This window comes from Haplochromis burtoni, unplaced genomic scaffold, assembly GCF_018398535.1.
Source record: "Haplochromis burtoni strain Fernald_Lab_line unplaced genomic scaffold, NCSU_Asbu1 Contig_172, whole genome shotgun sequence".
Lineage (NCBI taxonomy): Eukaryota > Metazoa > Chordata > Actinopteri > Cichliformes > Cichlidae > Haplochromis > Haplochromis burtoni.
Genome location: NW_024582533.1, coordinates 527,164 through 544,783, shown reverse-complemented (window position 1 = coordinate 544,783; position 17,620 = coordinate 527,164). Strand labels below are relative to the sequence as shown.

At 38.7% G+C, this 17,620-nt stretch overlaps 1 protein-coding gene across 3 annotated transcripts in view; it reads left to right on the top strand.

Annotated features, from left to right (window-relative positions):
- Positions 1-291: 291 nt before the first annotated feature.
- Positions 292-17,620, top strand: part of si:ch211-14a17.10 (early endosome antigen 1) — a 32,666-nt gene continuing 15,337 nt past the window's right edge. Inside the window, exons 1-39 of one of the 3 annotated variants that reach the window (XM_042225470.1) lie at positions 292-422; positions 550-611; positions 710-748; positions 1,100-1,124; positions 3,088-3,156; positions 3,235-3,324; positions 3,408-3,476; positions 3,602-3,697; positions 3,842-3,928; positions 4,061-4,162; positions 5,555-5,620; positions 5,726-5,815; positions 5,904-5,990; positions 6,073-6,162; positions 6,296-6,385; positions 6,495-6,557; positions 6,700-6,753; positions 6,862-6,924; positions 7,005-7,073; positions 7,186-7,269; positions 7,465-7,551; positions 8,261-8,344; positions 8,415-8,483; positions 8,564-8,638; positions 8,721-8,837; positions 8,930-9,019; positions 9,187-9,249; positions 9,346-9,408; positions 9,489-9,557; positions 9,665-9,748; positions 9,848-9,934; positions 10,359-10,442; positions 10,533-10,601; positions 10,742-10,831; positions 11,084-11,173; positions 11,257-11,346; positions 11,430-11,492; positions 12,076-12,135; positions 12,223-12,291. In XM_042225470.1, coding sequence (XP_042081404.1) covers positions 347-422; positions 550-611; positions 710-748; positions 1,100-1,124; positions 3,088-3,156; positions 3,235-3,324; positions 3,408-3,476; positions 3,602-3,697; positions 3,842-3,928; positions 4,061-4,162; positions 5,555-5,620; positions 5,726-5,815; positions 5,904-5,990; positions 6,073-6,162; positions 6,296-6,385; positions 6,495-6,557; positions 6,700-6,753; positions 6,862-6,924; positions 7,005-7,073; positions 7,186-7,269; positions 7,465-7,551; positions 8,261-8,344; positions 8,415-8,483; positions 8,564-8,638; positions 8,721-8,837; positions 8,930-9,019; positions 9,187-9,249; positions 9,346-9,408; positions 9,489-9,557; positions 9,665-9,748; positions 9,848-9,934; positions 10,359-10,442; positions 10,533-10,601; positions 10,742-10,831; positions 11,084-11,173; positions 11,257-11,346; positions 11,430-11,492; positions 12,076-12,135; positions 12,223-12,291 — 2,974 coding nt within the window. In that variant the 5' untranslated portion in view covers positions 292-346. The remainder of the gene's footprint in view (positions 423-549; positions 612-709; positions 749-1,099; positions 1,125-3,087; positions 3,157-3,234; positions 3,325-3,407; positions 3,477-3,601; positions 3,698-3,841; positions 3,929-4,060; positions 4,163-5,554; positions 5,621-5,725; positions 5,816-5,903; positions 5,991-6,072; positions 6,163-6,295; positions 6,386-6,494; positions 6,558-6,699; positions 6,754-6,861; positions 6,925-7,004; positions 7,074-7,185; positions 7,270-7,464; positions 7,552-8,260; positions 8,345-8,414; positions 8,484-8,563; positions 8,639-8,720; positions 8,838-8,929; positions 9,020-9,186; positions 9,250-9,345; positions 9,409-9,488; positions 9,558-9,664; positions 9,749-9,847; positions 9,935-10,358; positions 10,443-10,532; positions 10,602-10,741; positions 10,832-11,083; positions 11,174-11,256; positions 11,347-11,429; positions 11,493-12,075; positions 12,136-12,222; positions 12,292-17,620) is intronic. The other 2 variants (XM_042225471.1, XM_042225469.1) reach the window with 2 other exon arrangements.

Genomic DNA, 17,620 nt, shown 5'->3' with positions numbered 1-17,620 from the left:
TATGTGATTAAAAGTTCTCGTACTGGTACTTTGAACGTGATTGATTTTTATTTGAGCTTTAGCGCAATGTTTGTTTGAGACAAATAAAAATGTCAAAATAAATCAGACAATAAGGTCTCTCCTTTTTGGCGAGGAATCTAATTTAAAGACACGGTTGCTTATTTGTTATTATTTGTGTGCACAGTTGGCTGTGTTTAACTTTTGCCATTTACAGCAAATTAAGTCATTTATTTATTCCGCCTCTTCTAGGAAGTCATCACTACCCCTGGACATTGATCAGTCAGAGTCTTATAAAAGGCCCGCTGACTGCTGCTGACAGCAGAGGAAGGTTTTGGAAGGAAAAACCATGGCTGGTGGTTCTCAATTCATTTGGATTCCGCTCCTCTTCACCTGTGTACTCTGCACTTCTGATCCCAGAGCTGGTAGGGGGAAATAATATCGTCCTTTTTATTGTCAGTTAATAGGGGTTGAATTAAACAAATACCTGTAACAACAACAACAACAACAACAACAAAAAAGTAAATATTTATGTTTTCTCGTTTATTTCAGGCCACAACAGGTTGGTCAGAACTGGGAATCCCGACTTGGACACAATCCTTTCCAGGATCCTTGTAAGTCCCAGAAAATGTGACTTAGCAAATGTTTAGAGATGAGCAGAAGTTTGGCTGCTACTACTAATGATACATTTCTTCTTGTGCATTTACCTTAGCTATCCACTGACTTTCAAAACAGCCCTGTAAATGTGACGGTAAGTAGTAATCATTAAATAGTTATTACATCATGTGATTTATCTCGATAAATGTTGTGATCAATAAAAGTTTTAGTATATCTGTATCTGTATCTCCCACTGAGCATAAGATCTCTGTGCTCAGTAGCTTCTTTCAAAAAACAACTAAAAACACATCTTTTTAGAATTGCTGTTTGTTAACTGTCGTCTGTTTTGTTTTATGCTTTGTTATCCTTGTGTGAAGCACTTTGTGATCTTTTATCTAGAAAGGTGCTATATAAATAAAGTTTTACTTACTTACTTACTTACGATAGATATAAGAAACTTGTTATATTATCTTCAACTGATCTAAGATCAAATGTTTTATTACAGTCAATTGTCATCAAAACTTGCACCGGTAAGTGATTTTTATTTTTTTACATCTATTTTATTTAACAATACACTACAATCCAAAAACATGTTCCCAGTAAGCTGCTTCTGCTCATCTGGAATGTTTTATTCACTCATCCAAGCGACGTCCAACTCACTCGGATAAGTGATGTAAAAAATGTTTCCCACTGAATATGCTGCATCCACATGAACAGAACCAAGTTTCTGGGATTTAATAACTGGATTATTGAGCGTGCATTGCACAGATTCAAACTGTGATGCCAGTATTTAGCTGAGCGAGTGTCTTAGTGTAATCTCTACATTATTAGTCAGATAAATAAAGATTTGAAAAACTAAATCTAAAATCTTACATTTAAATGTTTACCTCCTGTCACATTTGACCTCTAACCCCAACTTTAAGGTCAATAGATTGACTTGATAATATTCCTATATAGAGCTCTTTAAAACTAGGTTTCTTACTACTTTCTATAGGCGTGTAGGAAATGATATACAGTATGGTAAATGGCCTGCATTTGTATAGCGCTTTACTCAGTCCCTAAGGACCCCAAAGCGCTTTACACTACATTCAGTCATTCACACACACATTCACGCACTGGTGACGGCAAGCTACGTTGTAGCCACAGCTGCCCTGGGGCGCACTGACAGAGGCGAGGCTGCCGGACACTGGCGCCACGGGGCCCTCTGACCACCACCAGTTGGCAAACTTGGGGTTAGTATCTTGCCCAAGGATATTTGGCATGCAGCCAGGATGCAGCCTGGGATCGAACCACCGACCTTCTGGTTAGTGGCTGACCTGCTCTGCCACCTGAGCTACAGCCACCCCAGTATGGGGATTTTTAACAGGTTATAACCATTTGAATACAAGTACAATGTTCCCGAATACTTTTTTGAAAACAAAATCAACTCGTGTGCAAAAGCTCTTTTCCACTTGATATTTATTTACTAAATATTTAAACAAATTTTACTGAAATGAATGTTGCACACATGCTATAGCCACATAAAAAAATAATTATAAGTAACTATATATAATATATAATTGTGTAAAACTAATTATAAACAAAATCATGTCGAGTACATTAAAATGGGTTTCAGCAGGGCGAATAACAAAAGGCTGCACGTTGCTCTTGTTTTTACTGCGCTACTAACTTCTTAAAGTACATTTAAAAAGTACAAAGAAATTAAATATATATAAAATACAATACAATTTCCCTTAAGAGTAAATACTGCACAGAAAGTGAGCTGCCTTGGCAGATGTCTGCTTATTATTATTATTATTATTATTGTTGTTGTTGTTGTTGTTATATTACCTCTGCAACTTTTAAGGATATTGGATGAACTTCTTAAATTTACATAAAAAATTAGTGTTTGGCTCAATCAATCATTACATACATATTTTAATACATTAAACATGGTCAAAGTAAGAAAAAAAAAGAGCTTATAGAGAAGTTATTTCAAATGAGCCAAAAACTTCAGACTGCTCTAAGCCCTCTGTTTTAGCCAGTTGCCCACATTTGGCCTTCTCAGGTGGAGCTCTGGCTGTGAGCAGACATGCTCTACTCACCTTCTGTTCAAATCTTCTGTTTGCAAAGCGCAGCCAGTCAGAAGAAATTAGTCTTAAAGAGACAGGAGGGGAGGAGCTGAAATACTTAGTTTCAAACAGTGGGTGAGCAGTGAGACTGTTTATCTTGCTGCTTTAATATGTGGCATTGCTAACAGTGGCAGGTTGGGGTTTGTGGCTCAGCTGCAGGGGAGGGGTGGAGCAGTGGGTTCAGGTTACGGTGTCAGGGGAGGCTGACACACACCTGAGCTCCATCATCTGATCATGTCTCCCCTATAAAAGATGGTGGGGTGTTGTGTGTGGGTGGCAGATGGAAAGCTGGGACAGTGTTGGTGAAAAGTACCGAACAATTAAGGTGAAAGCTGTGTGTGTGTGGGTCCTCATTCGTGTCACCCTAACATTTCCTTATCAGGTGTGAAAGAAACTTTGGAGGTGTTACAAAGGAAACTTCAGCAGGCGAATCACCGTTACAACCAACTCGGTGAGCATACATCCAGCGAAGAGTTTAAGTAGGCCTACTTTTGCTTTGGTTTGCTGCAACCTGTACACTTTCTTACAGGTGACGAGGCCTTTGGGCTGAGGACAGAGGTCATACAGCTGAAAGTGGAACTTGCTGCATGCATGTCAACAGCATCGTCTACATCTGGCAGTAAGCCTTTCCTTGCACATATGTAACAGTTGGAAACAGTTTATATCAGCAAAAGTTAAAATGCATGTGTGATTTCCTGACAGCGTACCAACCCAATCTGCAGCTCAAAATGAAGCAGGGGCTGGAGAAGCTTGATGGTGACACACTTCTCCGTAAGTTTTTTGGAAATACAGTAAAATCTCTCGCACAGGTCACGATTGAATCATAATTAATTACATTTTAATCATATGACGCTGCACAGTTCAGCTTTTATGTAAAAGTGTTTTCTTTCTTTCAGTTTTTAAAATAATGACACTCACCGGGGAGGTGAGCACTTTGCAGGAGAAGACCAAGCTTGCTACTAATTCTAACAGAACTGCAGACGAAATCGCAGGTGAGCTATTTTATCGTTAGCATGATGTGCTTATCTTGCAGTACTGAGAAATGTTTGAATTTGCCTCCACTTGAGCGCTATTCTTCTGGTTGGAGCCACAGAAACTGAATGAAGATGTTTCATTTCTAAACTGGTTTCCTGCAGAGCTGCAGAAAGAGCTGGACAAGACGACGGCTGAACTCAAAGATCAGATACAGGAAGCTGAACAAAGCCTTTCAAATGCAACTCTCAGTAAGTGTATTTTTGAACCACATTTGAGGAACGGAAGGTCAACCGAAGGCGCTGGTGTTGTGCGAATGCATATATAAGCAGAAGGAAATGGCTCATTGCTTTCTTTTTTCTTTTTTTTTTCTCTTCTTTTAGTACTTCAGATAATCTCCCTGCAGAATCAGCTCTGGGATTTACAAGAGGCAGAAACAAGAGGGGGAAAACCAAACTCTGGGAGTTCAATTGGCATGACTCTGGGTAAACTGCGGGCTCTTTGATTTAACTAAAAAAACTTTTGCTTATTATGTGAAAATTGCTTGTCCACAGTTCAGGCAGAGAAATTGACACATTGTTCAGTAACTATACCATTCAGCACCATTCCTTGGTGGCTAATTTTTTAAACTTCATTTCACATTCTCTATTAGTGCTGCTAACAACAGCTTAGTATTTTGTCTAAATAAATTGCAATTAAAACGTAAATGTTCTTATCCTTTAAACGTCAGTTATTCATGAAAAAGTGTTTGTCTTCATATAACATCAGACATGTTGTAAATAACAAAGAGCATATTCCAGTACAATAATAGCGAGAAAACCCCAACAATCAAATAACCCCTTATGAGCAAGCACTTGGCGATAGTGGGAAGAAAAAACTCCCTTTTAATAGAACCAGGCTCAGGGAGGGGCAGCCGTCTGCCGTGACTGGTTGGAGATGGGTCCATAGATTAATAATAACTCGTCATTAAATGCAAAGTAGTGTATAAACATAAAGAATTAAAAAAAAAAAACATGAGTGAAGCTAGGCCCATTGCAGTATAACAGCAGGAAGGTTCAGGCTAACATTTGTTAGACAACAAGAGGCCTTGGGTACAGAGTTGAAGGTGAGCAACTTTATTTGGCCTTGTAGCAAGTGGTCACCCAGTCAACTACACTAAACTAAAGCAGCACCTGAAACTATGCTTTTTAATGCTGTAATGTAGCTACTGTAGCGAGTGGCACTGTGGTTAGTGGCTAATACATTTACCCCCACGCAAAAGATCCAGGAGAGGATATAAACCTCGCATTATGGGGTTACAAGGTAGAGCATTTCTAGTACTAGCTCCAAGTTGAGATAAAGGGTTGTGTCTGGTATCTGTAGTAATTCGAACATATTGATCTGGAGCTGATGGCTACCTCTTTGGAAAAAAAGATGCAGCAGAAGTGTCATCAATGTGGCAATCTCTGGGAGTCGGTTCATTTTTGAAGCCACAGCTCAAGTGTGGCTTTTTTCCTGTGGTACCATTTTAACTCCTAAATATGCATAGCTGTGCACTGTGGTCTCCCACTTCCTTCTTTCTTGGTCACAGTCGGTTTCTGCGTGAAGGTTGCATAACACACTGTTATATGAAATCCATTTAGTTTTTTGGTAACTTTTTGGTTGCTCAGGACAAAATGGAGCAAAGAAGTGATGGTTGCTGAAATTGATCTAATGCATGGCTGCATATTCCGTAAAAAAAAAGAATCTTAAGGAATTTACAATAGGTGTTATGAAATATTTAATAATTATTTAGATTTCAGATTAATATAATGCTAAACTGGGAGAAAAGGTCATCTTCTTTCATTTTATTATGTTATTATATTTCTGTATCCTGACCATTTTCTTCTGCTGCTCAGTGAAAGAACAGCTCAACAGGAAGATCGTTCTGCTGCAAGAAAAAGGAGATGGCTACTCTGCTAATTGTAAGTGAATCTTTCTAAACAGGCCTGCATTTCTTGTGTGAGTAATAACGTTAAAAGCTTGTCTTTCAACATTTCCCAACACTTCGTTCTCTGCTGGCTGTCCAGTGCTGGAGCTGATTTATGTGCGCACGAAGATTGCAGAGTTGAAGAGGATGATCATCGATGCTATTGAGAAATCCAAAACCTTCGCCGCTGGTGAGTTGTAGATCCCGTCTCTCCTTTGTGGAGCAGCACACGTTTGTTCTTTTTTTAACTTTATTTATTTAATTTTTTTTAAATTCAGATGCCAGGAAGCAATGGATGCAAAAGATTGATCTCCTCAGAAAGCTGATTATACAGCTGAAAGATGACGAGAACAACAGGGAACTAAGTAAGTGAGCATTCAGCGTCGAGCACGTCCTTTGTGTAGTTATTGCGCCATTAACTCGACACCCTCTTGATTCTTTCGACAGCCTTGCAAATTATGAGAGTGCAGGCCGAGGTGCTACATTTTGAACAGCTGATGAGAAACGCCAAAAACATCACTGATTCCCAAATTCAAGGTAAATGGCAGCACAAATCTTTGAAACTTTACACTACGAAGTCAAGTCACATATGTACTTGTCTTATTTGGAACTACCAAATTATGATCTGCTAATTGCAGTAGAAACATTAATAGCTGTTTATTCATCCTAGGGTTCCGCGTTTTGTTGGACAGAGAGAAGCAAAGGCATGATGTTTTACAGAGGCAACTGGAAGCAGTGGAGTATGTTAAGGCACAGCAGAGTAAGTATAAAGGAGAGGCGGAATGATCACCTCACCAACCTCACCACGTATAAATGTGCTGCTAAGGCCCAACACTCAAGACAATGGTGTTTTCTTTGTCTTTGAACAGTCGTGCAAGTCATCAGCCTAATAGAAGAAATGAAAAAGCAGCACCTGACAGGCCAGCCCACCAGTAAGTCCACCTGCACTAACTTTAGTGTTAAGAAAAACATTCAGTGTAACATTTAACATCATTTGTTTTCTGAGCAGAGAATACTTTCTTAATCCTTGACATTAAGATTGCGATCTTACATTATGATACTTTAAATCTGCAGCTGTGCGTGGAGTTACAGAAAAAAAATACATCGAAGCTCAGGCCAAAATAAGAGGTGAGTGCTCGGTGTGTAGTTTGTTTTTTGTTTTGTTTTTTTTAGAAATTTTGAAAACTGTGTCTGATAAGAGCTTCAAGTACCTGATTTTATCCTTTTATACAAAAGAGCTGCAGAGGAAACTGCGACTGAAGACTGAATTAGATTCCAAATTTGTGAAAAGATATGAGCGTAAGTTTTTAAAATGGCTTTCAGCTACAACCTCTGATTATTCCTGCTTGATTTTAAAGCATGTGTCTCGTTTCTGTTAGAGGTGAAGATCGACTTTGACCGCAAGATTGCTGAACTGAACAGAACCGAGGACTTCCAACCAGCTCTCAGTGAGTCACGTTGCCGTACGCAGTGTTCAGTGGTGTCTCTTGCTCGGCTTGTAATCTCGTTGTGTTGAATTTGTAATCTGTGTAGTGATGTTTCTGTTGCTTTCTGCTCCAGTTGTAAAGCTGATGAGCCTGCATGATGAACTCAAGGCTTTGAAGGATCAGATCTCTCTCTCAGAAGACAAAGACTTGACCTCCGGTGAGGGACAGAGGCCACAGATATATACCATACCTTTGTGTTTATTCTATTAATTAAGTGGATTTTTTTAAAGCAATTTTTAAACAGTTTTGCGCTTGAGACAATTAAATTACATCTTTACATTTTCCTTGGGAAAACTGGGAATTTCTCTGATATTTTTAACATCTCTTAATAACCCCTATTTCTGTCCAACAGAGCTACGGAAACAACTGGAGAGAAAACAAGAAGAACTGAGCTCAGGAATTGCAGACATAGAACGTCTGACTTCTAGCCCAGGAGCAAGTGAGTTTCTTGAATTTACTTTATGTGAACCAGAATTATTGTTTGAACGCTAACCATTGTTTTTAAGCTAAACTCAAACTGACATTCACAGTTATGTACATAAAGTGCATATTAAAAAGGGACATAACATCCAGTTTTAAAGGGAAAACTAGTGTGGAAGAACCTTAAACTGCTTCCTTTCTAGTGGCCAGCAGAGTTAAGGATTGTAAAGTATAATCATTTAATGTGAAGCAGCTAATAAACGGCTGAAATGCACGACGACTTTCTGATCCTTGTTTTAGACAAATCCACCAATAGTCGCCCTGCTAGGTCCTTGTGCTTTCAGCTGTCGTGCTATTAAATCACAAGCTAGTCAAACACAAACTGAATACAGATAAGACCTGGACTGTCACATATCATGGCTTTTATGGTTAAATCTAACTCAGGTCACATGTAAACCTGCAAAAACCAAGATTAAAGAAAATGAATTAACAGCAGAGTGAAAGAATAATGTTGAGAGAGGCTTTGCTTGATATGCTGGATGTTTTGGGGGTTTATGTTTTATCAATCATTAGTTCAAAAGAGTGTAAAGTAGAGACTTGTTGGAGTGGCACAGGGAGAGAAGGGAACCAATGAGATTCTGAGTTGCTTACAAAAAGCAAAAATTGGTAGACATTGTTGCAGTAAGATTCATTTTCTAACTTAAGGACTGCACGTTGCTTTGCTTTAGTTTTAAAGATCCTTGAACTGCAACATGAGTTATGGACCCTTCGGAACAAGGCCACCAATGGAACCACAAGCGATCGAGAAGAGGGTTAGTGTTGTTTAAAGTCAAGATAGAACCTGCAAAATATAATCTAAATACATACTTTCCTTTTCCTCAGAGTTACAGGACAGACTTGACGGCTTCATCGATGAAATCAACAACAGAGCCGGTGAAAACACAAAACTGAGTGAGTCTTGGGAGAAACTCTAAAACTCTCTGCAGTCGTATCTTTTGCAGTCAGCTACATTTTTTTAACCTTTTTTTCAGTTCTGAAAATCATCAGTCTGCAAAGTCAGCTGGAGCACCTGGAGACGCTGCTGTCACAAACCTACAATTCAAACTGTAAGTATCTCACCCAAGACCTCATGTTAGCATAGAGTGTCATAATGTTACTGTAGCAACTTGACATGTGTGTCACTTTCAGCTCCAAGAATGGTGATCATAAGGAACACTCTAACAAATGAGCTTACATTCAAGAGAGCCGAGCTACAGAAATATATCAATGAGCTGAATAACAAGAATCCGGCTAATGCCAGATTAAGTAAGTCCAGAAAAACACTTGGATCAATCTTGATTGTTGTGAAGTAGCCTAAAACATAATTCTGTACACCCTGACTTTTGTATTTTCTGTAGTTCTGGTTATCGCTGAACTCTACAAACATCTCAAAAGAATTGAAAGAGAAAATCGTGACGATAACGCAGAATCCTCTTTAACATTAACTCGTAAGTATGTCCTACAATCACTGTATCACTTCAAGCGAAATGGGCTTTCATAGAGCGAACGGAACAACATTCATGCCACATGCCTGAGATCGAAAGCTGTTTGCTGCAGGATGTTCATGTTGCTAATTTGCACCATAGTGTTTCAGTCCATTTCTTTTCTTTTAAAGTCCTTCAGATGTTTCTTCAAAACAAAAACAGGGAATATGCTCATATGAAGGATAAATTCGCAGGTGAGTTGATTTTGTTTTTCTGAATAGATCCATAACTAACAGTTTGTGTCAGAGAGACAGTTTTTGTTAACTTGGATTTCCTTTTTCACTGAGCAGAGTTGGAGAGGCAACTGCTGTTAAAGACACATGAGTGCTCTGGACTCGAACAACAACGAAACCGTAGGTTGCGAATCTGACTTCGACCTCGGAGTGTCTGAGCCTGAGTTTTTGATATGACTGTTTTTTCTTTTTTTAATCAGAGCTGAAGACTGAAGTTGAAGATAAGATTGCAGAACTGAACAAGACAAAAGACTTCAAAACTGCTCTGCGTGAGTGCGGTGCAGTTAAAGTCTCTCCTTTTTTTTTGCTCACATCCTCACATTATATTTCAGAACTAATCTGTGCCGTCATATCTGCTCACGTTTGTCTCTGTTAGTCCTGAATGTGATCAACATGAAGGCTGAAGTGAGGGCTTTGAAGGAGCAGATCTCAAACTCAAAAGATCCAGAAATCATCTCACGTGAGTAACAGCTGTCATAGTCAGCACACTTCCTGGAGGAAAAATGTGAAACAAATATGACCTCAAGTCGTATATCTGTTTCTCTCTGCTTCCCCACAGAGCTGCAGATGCAACTGGAGAAGAAGCAAGATGAACTGATTACTAAGACTGCAGAAATGGAGGAATTGATTGCCAACCCGAGAGTGGGTGAGTGCACTGCTGTACTCTGTGATCAACACTGTTTAAACAGTCTGACAACCCGCTGCCTATTATTGCAACACTAAGCCTCTGGGGGCAATTGACAACATTTGGGGGCCAGGATTTCCTGCTCTGTGCGTTCTGTGCAGTGGATACTTTTCACATGGGGACCTTATCTACTTGGAAAAGGCCTATAAATCAGTTAGCTTAATGTCTGCATGGTGTTAAAGAACAAATGATCTTGATGGGTGTAACTTTGCATAATTTTAGAAGAAGCTAAGATTTGTAAAATCAGCATCATACTGGGAAAAGAATGTGTTTCTGTCACGTTTTTGCAATTTGGTTGCACTGACACACATTTCCATTTAAAATATCCCTCTAAATGACACAACCAAACCTTACCTGTCATTCATCAGATGTTTGTTTGTTTCAGTTTTACAAATCCTTGAGCTCCAGAATGAGATATGGGACCTGCAGAACAAGGATGTGAATGGGACAGCTGGTGACCAGATAAAAGGTACTTTAAGGTTTAAGGTGCTGATTGAGGGTGACACAAAGTCATAGTAGATGACTAAATGTTAGTAATACAATTCACTGTTTTTTGCAGCGCTACAAAACAGAATAGACACACTCATGGCTCAAATAGGCAGCAGTGATCGAGATAACACCAAACTGAGTGAGTATGAAGTAACTGTGAGCACAAAGGTTCACTGACAAGTTGAATTTTCTTTCTTTTTGCCTTTTTCCCTGTCATGAAGTAATTCTCTCACAGCATGTCTTATAGCAAACTACTCTTTTTGCTTCTTTGTGCTTTAGCACTGAAAATCCTGAATCTGCAGAGTCAGGTGAAGCATCTGCAGAATCTGCTGTCAAACCGCGAGACTCTACAAACCAGTAAGCTAACTGGTAAGTATCTCCCATTGTGCTTTTCCTCTAGTGATAAGAGTGTGGCAAATACAAGTGAGCAGGCAGAAGTACAGAGGAGTCAGATGTGGGGCAAGTGAGAGTTTTAGTTTTCCCCATCCTTGTAGAAAAAACAAAATAAGTGTGAGAGATAAAGAAACTTGGTATCTTTTGTAATTCACAGTACAAAACGTGTACGATGATCTCTCGTGTCTGACCAATAAACCTGTTTTAACTTCTTTAAAATGACCTCAGAGATCACAAATGAGCTTGCAGCCAAGAAGGGAGAGCTGGAGAAACATGTCAATGAGCTGAAAGAGAAGAACCAGGAAAATGCCAACCTGAGTAAGTCAGGAAAGAACATGGTGTCTGCAGAAATGATGAAGGAAAAAAGTTCTGCTTTGATTCTTTCTTCCTCTGTTCCTCAGTTTTGAACATCACTGATCTGCAAAGCCAACTTGAAAACCTTGAAAAAGTTAAGACAGCTGAGGATAAAGAAAGTGCTGCTACAATTTCTAGTAAGTATTTTTCTTTTGATCTCTAAAAGCAAGTATCACCTCTGATACCTTCTTCACCTGAAGCTAACTTTACATTTTGTTAGATCTCAGAAAACAACTGAAGGTTAAAGAGGAGGAGCATTCTCGTGATCAGGAAGTGATCCTCGGTAAGTTCATCCGTGGCATGTTTAAGTTTCTGCAACAAGAAGGATTAAGTTGATTTTAAGATGCTTGCAAGTTTCGGCCGGTCTCAGCAGATTGCTGCCCCTCCCTGGTTCTGCCAGAGATTTGTTCCTGTTAAAAGGGAGTTTTTCCTTCCCTCTGTCACCAAAGCACAGCGCCTTGAGGCAACTGTTGTTGTGATTTGGCACTGTATAAATAAAAGTGAACTGAACTGAATTATTGGAGAAACCTGGAATTAATAGTTTTACAAACTCATAGTCAAAACCCACTGAAAGCCAACAAAATATAACAATATGAGCTTTCATGCTGACCTGTATCAAAAAATAATGAACAAACTGTCAATGAAACTATAATGAATATCTATTGGTCTAGAATCATGATGTTAATACTATTTTAATTTTATGAACCTAAATACTTTTACTCACTCATAGTTTTATGAGTGTAAATACAACAATATTTAAGTTCAAGTTTCTCTTTATTTCAAGTTTCTGCAACATGTGGATAGACTACAAGTTTAATAGCATTACTAGCCTAGGCTATTGCTTAGTAATGTAACCTTTCTCTTAGACTTGCAGCAAAAGCTGAACGAGACAGAAAGCTGTTCAGATTATGAGCAGACAATTACAGGTGAGTGCAATCTTTGACTTGCTGTTCTTTCTCAATATAGAAAACTGTTCTCTGTGATCAGCACCCATAATAAATGTCTCTGTGCAGATCTGCAGCAAAACCTGAATGACAAAATCAAGGAGCTGCAGTCCAAATCGAGCTCTGTTACTTCACTTGGTGAGTGTTGAATCTGTTAGCTGTACTGTATTAATATGCTCCATCTTCCACCATCCAGTTGATCATATTTAACCAATTTATTTCTGATCTCAGTGAAATGATTTAAAAAGGGAAGATATTAGAAGCCGTTAAGAAGCTCACAGTGTTGCAACACTTGATACATTACAGGACAATAATAAATAATACATCATGATACATGTAGGTATATTTACTGATTAAAAACCCTGAAAGACCATAAGAATAACACCAAGATATTTACTGCATTGTGTATCATCATTAGTGGTGCATGCCTAATAGTACACAATGATAGTGCTATATTAATGTTTGCCATGTTTGTGCACTTGGCCAACAGATATAATCATATTGAGCAAAGTTTTCTTTTTTAATGCTTGGTGGTTGGCAGGCATGCCTAATTCAGCTCTGTGGCTAAATAATGCTAACGTGCTTTTTGCTTTGCTCATGTATGGCACAGAGATGTGTGGTTACTTTCTCATCATTCTTAACATTTTTGTTATGTGACTGTATATAGTCATATTTGGTTTCTAAAAAATTCTTACAAAGAGCAAAAAAATATAAACATAATATACATATAAAAATGATATTTGTATTCTTTGGAGACAACATAGTCAATGAATAAGTTGCCCTAAATTATTAAGTAAAAAAGTAAGCTCTTACGTTGTTTTGAGATGATGAGTTTGCATAATTTCTTTAAGTTCTGACAACTTGGATGATTATTCGGTGTACATAGTACGTTCAGTTTTAAAAACAAACAAAACCTGACCTGTAAAGCTTGGGTTTGACATTTACGTGGACTACTGTAATATTGGCATGGCCCCTGACTATCACAAAAACGTACACGTGAAAACTGTAGCTTTAAAAGAGAGACTTAAGGAGTATAGCAAATGTATTGATATCTTTGGTCAAAAAAATGTAAGATCCAAATTGTAATATACAATGTACACTACAGCAGGATTAACAACAGCCACAAAACATTTTAAACTAAAAATGTAGTTTTTCATAATATTTAGCAGTAATGGTGCTATGGTTCATGCAGTCCTCATGCGTCTTCAGCATTACCATTGTCTGCTCATGCTGATTTTTAAGGATTTTATTTCTAATTATTCATTCCCCGTGTAGTGGTGACTTGAACAAATTTTCATGACCTCTGAGTGACGTACGGGTGACATACACAGAAAGAGGCAGGTGAAACAAATGCAAATGGAAAACGTGATATTGGGGTGGGAAATGGAAGAAATATAATACATATGGAAATCCAAATAATTAGAATGTTTTCTTCAAAAACATATACAGATGTTAATGATTGATATGACAGCATTTGTGCAATTATTATAGAGACATGCTATTATTCTGGAATGGAAATAAGGATGTTTTCACAAGGTGTTAAAGCTGCATAAAAGCTAAAAACGGGTCATTTTTGCCCATTGCAGGGTTGTTTGCAGATTTTAATGTTGTGTAATAAAAATGCTTTTATGTGGTCTTACAGGTGCATAATTGCAAAGAAAGGGACACTTAAGTCCTTTGCTAGGTGGTTGATTGGCAATATGATGAGGCCAAAATATCTGATAAGTTAGAACCTTCAGGAGCCTGAGATGTATTTGTATGCTAATTGTTAATGCTTAGTTCCAGATGGTCTAGTTTGCAGTCAAAGAAACAAACACACAGACAGACAGAGCATTTTAATATATTAAAGAAAAAATAGGTTTTAATAATGTGTCACTAATATAAACTGTCTCCCTGACTTGTTTCATCACACTCTCAGTGTTTTATTATCACTTCCTCACAGTTAATGAGTTTGTGGTGAAGCCAACCTGAGAGAGATGTAATGTAGACACTAAAGCCGGTGCGCAAGAATGTCATACTAAAGAGGATGGTTCTTTTAAATACAAGGGGGGAGCGAGCGAATCAGAAACTCCGGGCACAATGATGAAGCCGGCCTGATCAGAAACAGTTTATTACCGAGACGGGCAGTAGGAATAAAACAACCCAAATACTAATAAGAAAAAAGTATACAATAAAATGTTATTAATATACTAAAATCCCCCAGGAATAAAAAAAAAACCCACTTCAAAAACTGCTAAAAATATAATTCTCTGCATGCACTAAAATCCCATCCGGTTCCCTGATGTAACTGTCCCACAGTCCAGGATGAATGTTTGTTAGGTGTTCATGAGCTGGACAGAAATTCCCTTTGCGGAGGGGGGTCCACGCCAGCCTCGTCCCAGGCTGATGGGGAGGAGCCTCCCCATATGGAAAAGAAATAGTAAAAACTTATAAAAGACTTGCATAAGATGTGGCCTACTTCATATAGTGAATCATATAAGGCTTATATGATTTACTCATGAAAGTGGCCACTTTCATATATTGTTTTAGTCAGTATCCAAAACATACAAGTTTCATTTATATAATTTTTCAAGGGATCTTACATCTGTTTTTACTCTTGTATGCTTTTCATACAAGTTTCACACAAGACAGATGCAAACTTTATAAGATTTATACATATCTTTTCCATATGGGTCTATCCCCCTCTCGTCCTTTCACTGGGCCCATCACACACTGGCGTCCGTCGCTCGATACCACCGCGGCTCCACTTGCGTCATCGCCCTGTAAATAAACAAATAGGTGCCAGAACCATCGTCCCGGAAGCGGCCCTGGCTTATAGCCATGGCAACCCTCTGCCAACACGGCTGCACCCAGTGAATGACAGTGGAGACACTACTCACAAATGTAGGCAGAGGTATACCTCTCCCCTGCTACTAATCACACACGTTGTCTCCTACTGTCGCCGTTCCTGCTGTCGGGACTGGGTCGCCATGTCACGCTGACTGGTCCGTCTCCAGATGAGGCACCGCACCCCCACGATCAACCAGCGGGTCCCTCTTTTTCTCCTGGCCTTCGCGCGTTCCTCCTTATATCTGGGGCCTCTCTCCTCCAGTATCCAGCTAGCTTCCTTTTAATAGGTGTTTAGACAGCTGATAGGCCACCTCTGGACACACACATGCCTCAGCAGGTGATCCAGCTAATTTGCCCCATGCTCAGCCAGTCCAAATAGAAAGTGTCCTAGCTGGTATTCACAAAATTTCTTATATGGATCATAGTTGTTAAAATCAGAGCCTTTGCTAAAAACACAACTTCTTTCCAAGTTCTGCAGATTATTGCACTGCAAACAGAAATCGAGAAACTGGACACTGTGGCGGAAAATGATAGAGATGAGGAGAAGATTAAAGGTGAGTGACATATCTTACCTGCGTAAAGTAACAAGTGTAAAGCAAAAATAGGATCATTTCTGTTTTGTTTTTTCTTCTTGAAAAAATCATCTTTTTTTCCCAGTACTTCAAGGAAAGCTCACTAATTTGATTGATGGAGTTAAAGATGAACAGGGTGAAAACATTAAGCTGAGTGAGTAACAGTCAGAGTAAAATACTTCCCTCACTCTCTTCTTGTTATATATGCATAAACCTTTTTTGTAGCATTTCAGATCTTGAATCAGCAAGCTGAAATAGCAAGACTGAAGAAGGAAGAAGAAAAGAAGAATCAGGCACAAGAAGCAAAAATTAAAGGTGGGCTCTCCTCAAATGCGATCATAGTAATACTACAAATATTTAAGGACATAAAACATCACTTTTGCCTATTTTTGTAGATCTGGAGAATCAACTGGAGGCCATGAGAAATCAGAGAAACACAAGAAGTGGTATGAGTTCAGTCATGAGTTCTGGTTCAGTCAGCAACAAGGAGTGAAATATCAAACAGCATCAGAGTCCATAACGTTTGTGTTTTGTTTTAGCTGCTCAGATTATGGAGCTTGAAGTGCAAATTAAAGAACTGGAAGATAACATAGCAGCCCTCAAAGAGGCTCATACTGAGAGCCTTGCAGGTACAGAACAAACTTTGAAATCTATATTGCATGAAGTAACCTGTATATTAAGCTAATGGTTGTGTTTATTAATCTCAACTCATTTTCAGACCTTCAAAGGAGACTAAAGTTGAAAGAGAGGCAGCTGGATGACACTGAAAGTCAACTTGAGCATATAGATGCAGAGAATTATAAATATGGTATGAATATTGTTGAATTAGCTTTTTGGTTGGTCATGCTGTTGGTGTCCTTTTAGTACGATATAATATTCCAGTTTTTTGTATTTCCACTAGTGATGGAGATTGCTGATCTGAGGGCGAAACTGAAAGAGGCTGAAACGCAGACATCTGACAAAATCAAAGGTCAGTCATTTAACAATTTAGTGCATGTAGAGTCAATCTCATAAATATTTTGAAGACCTGCAACACATTTCTGCTTGATCTTAAATCCTGTTTAAAAGTACTTTTTTACTTTCTTTGTCAGACGTGGAGAAGAAACTAAAAACACAAGAAACAAAGAATAAAAAACTTGAAGCTGCAAACAAAGGTTTGTATTTTATATTGCAGGTAGTCACAAAATTAATTTGAAGCATTGCGGATAACTGCAGTAATGTCGGTTTCCGTGCTTTATCTCTAGGTCTGATTCTCCTTCAGTTGATTGCGCGCAATCTCCACAGCGTAACGCGTGGGGAAATACAAAAACTCAATGGGGTCTCGGGAGAGCGATTTATATCATGTTAAACCTTAATGACGTGGGCGCCCGTAGATATAAGGGCCAGACTCATACCGTTCCTCTGCCTAGGTCTTAGTACCTGACTCACTATAGCTGAGACAAAGACTCACTTATATCACAACTATTCATACCTTAATTCTTCAGCCAATTCTACCTGTGCGTTGTTAGAGTCCATGGGCTCAAAGGGGCAGATGGTGTGCGAACCCATTATAATACTCTCGAGGTGGTTCATCCAGGCCTGGCCCTCGCGTCTTTTCTACATAGCTTCTAAGGTTCTCCTTTGCTCTGCACAAGGCGAGTCCTTGTTTGGCTAGGCAACCGTAGCTTGCCTTAAGGCCAGGGTGACGTGAAAGGTTGAATAGGTATTGGTAATTGTATTAAAGCGCTTATGGAGTGACTTTGAAAAAGCGCCAACATAGCTAAATACAGTGTGTGCTTCAATAGGCATATAAAAAATCCTAGATTAGGTATTGTAAAGTTTGGGTGACTTGAATATATAAATCCAGTCCATTATTATTATTATTATTATTATTTAACTCTTATAGTATAATGCAACAGCTCATTAGCTTAGCTTAGCACACAGACTACAATTAATGAGCAACAGCTCGCCTGGATTTATCTGCTTACTTCTATTTTCCAACTCTGTTTGGCACATATGGATTACAGTAATTGTTGAACATGAGCAGAATAAGTGTGACATGTAATTCCTTTGCAAGGCTTTTGCTG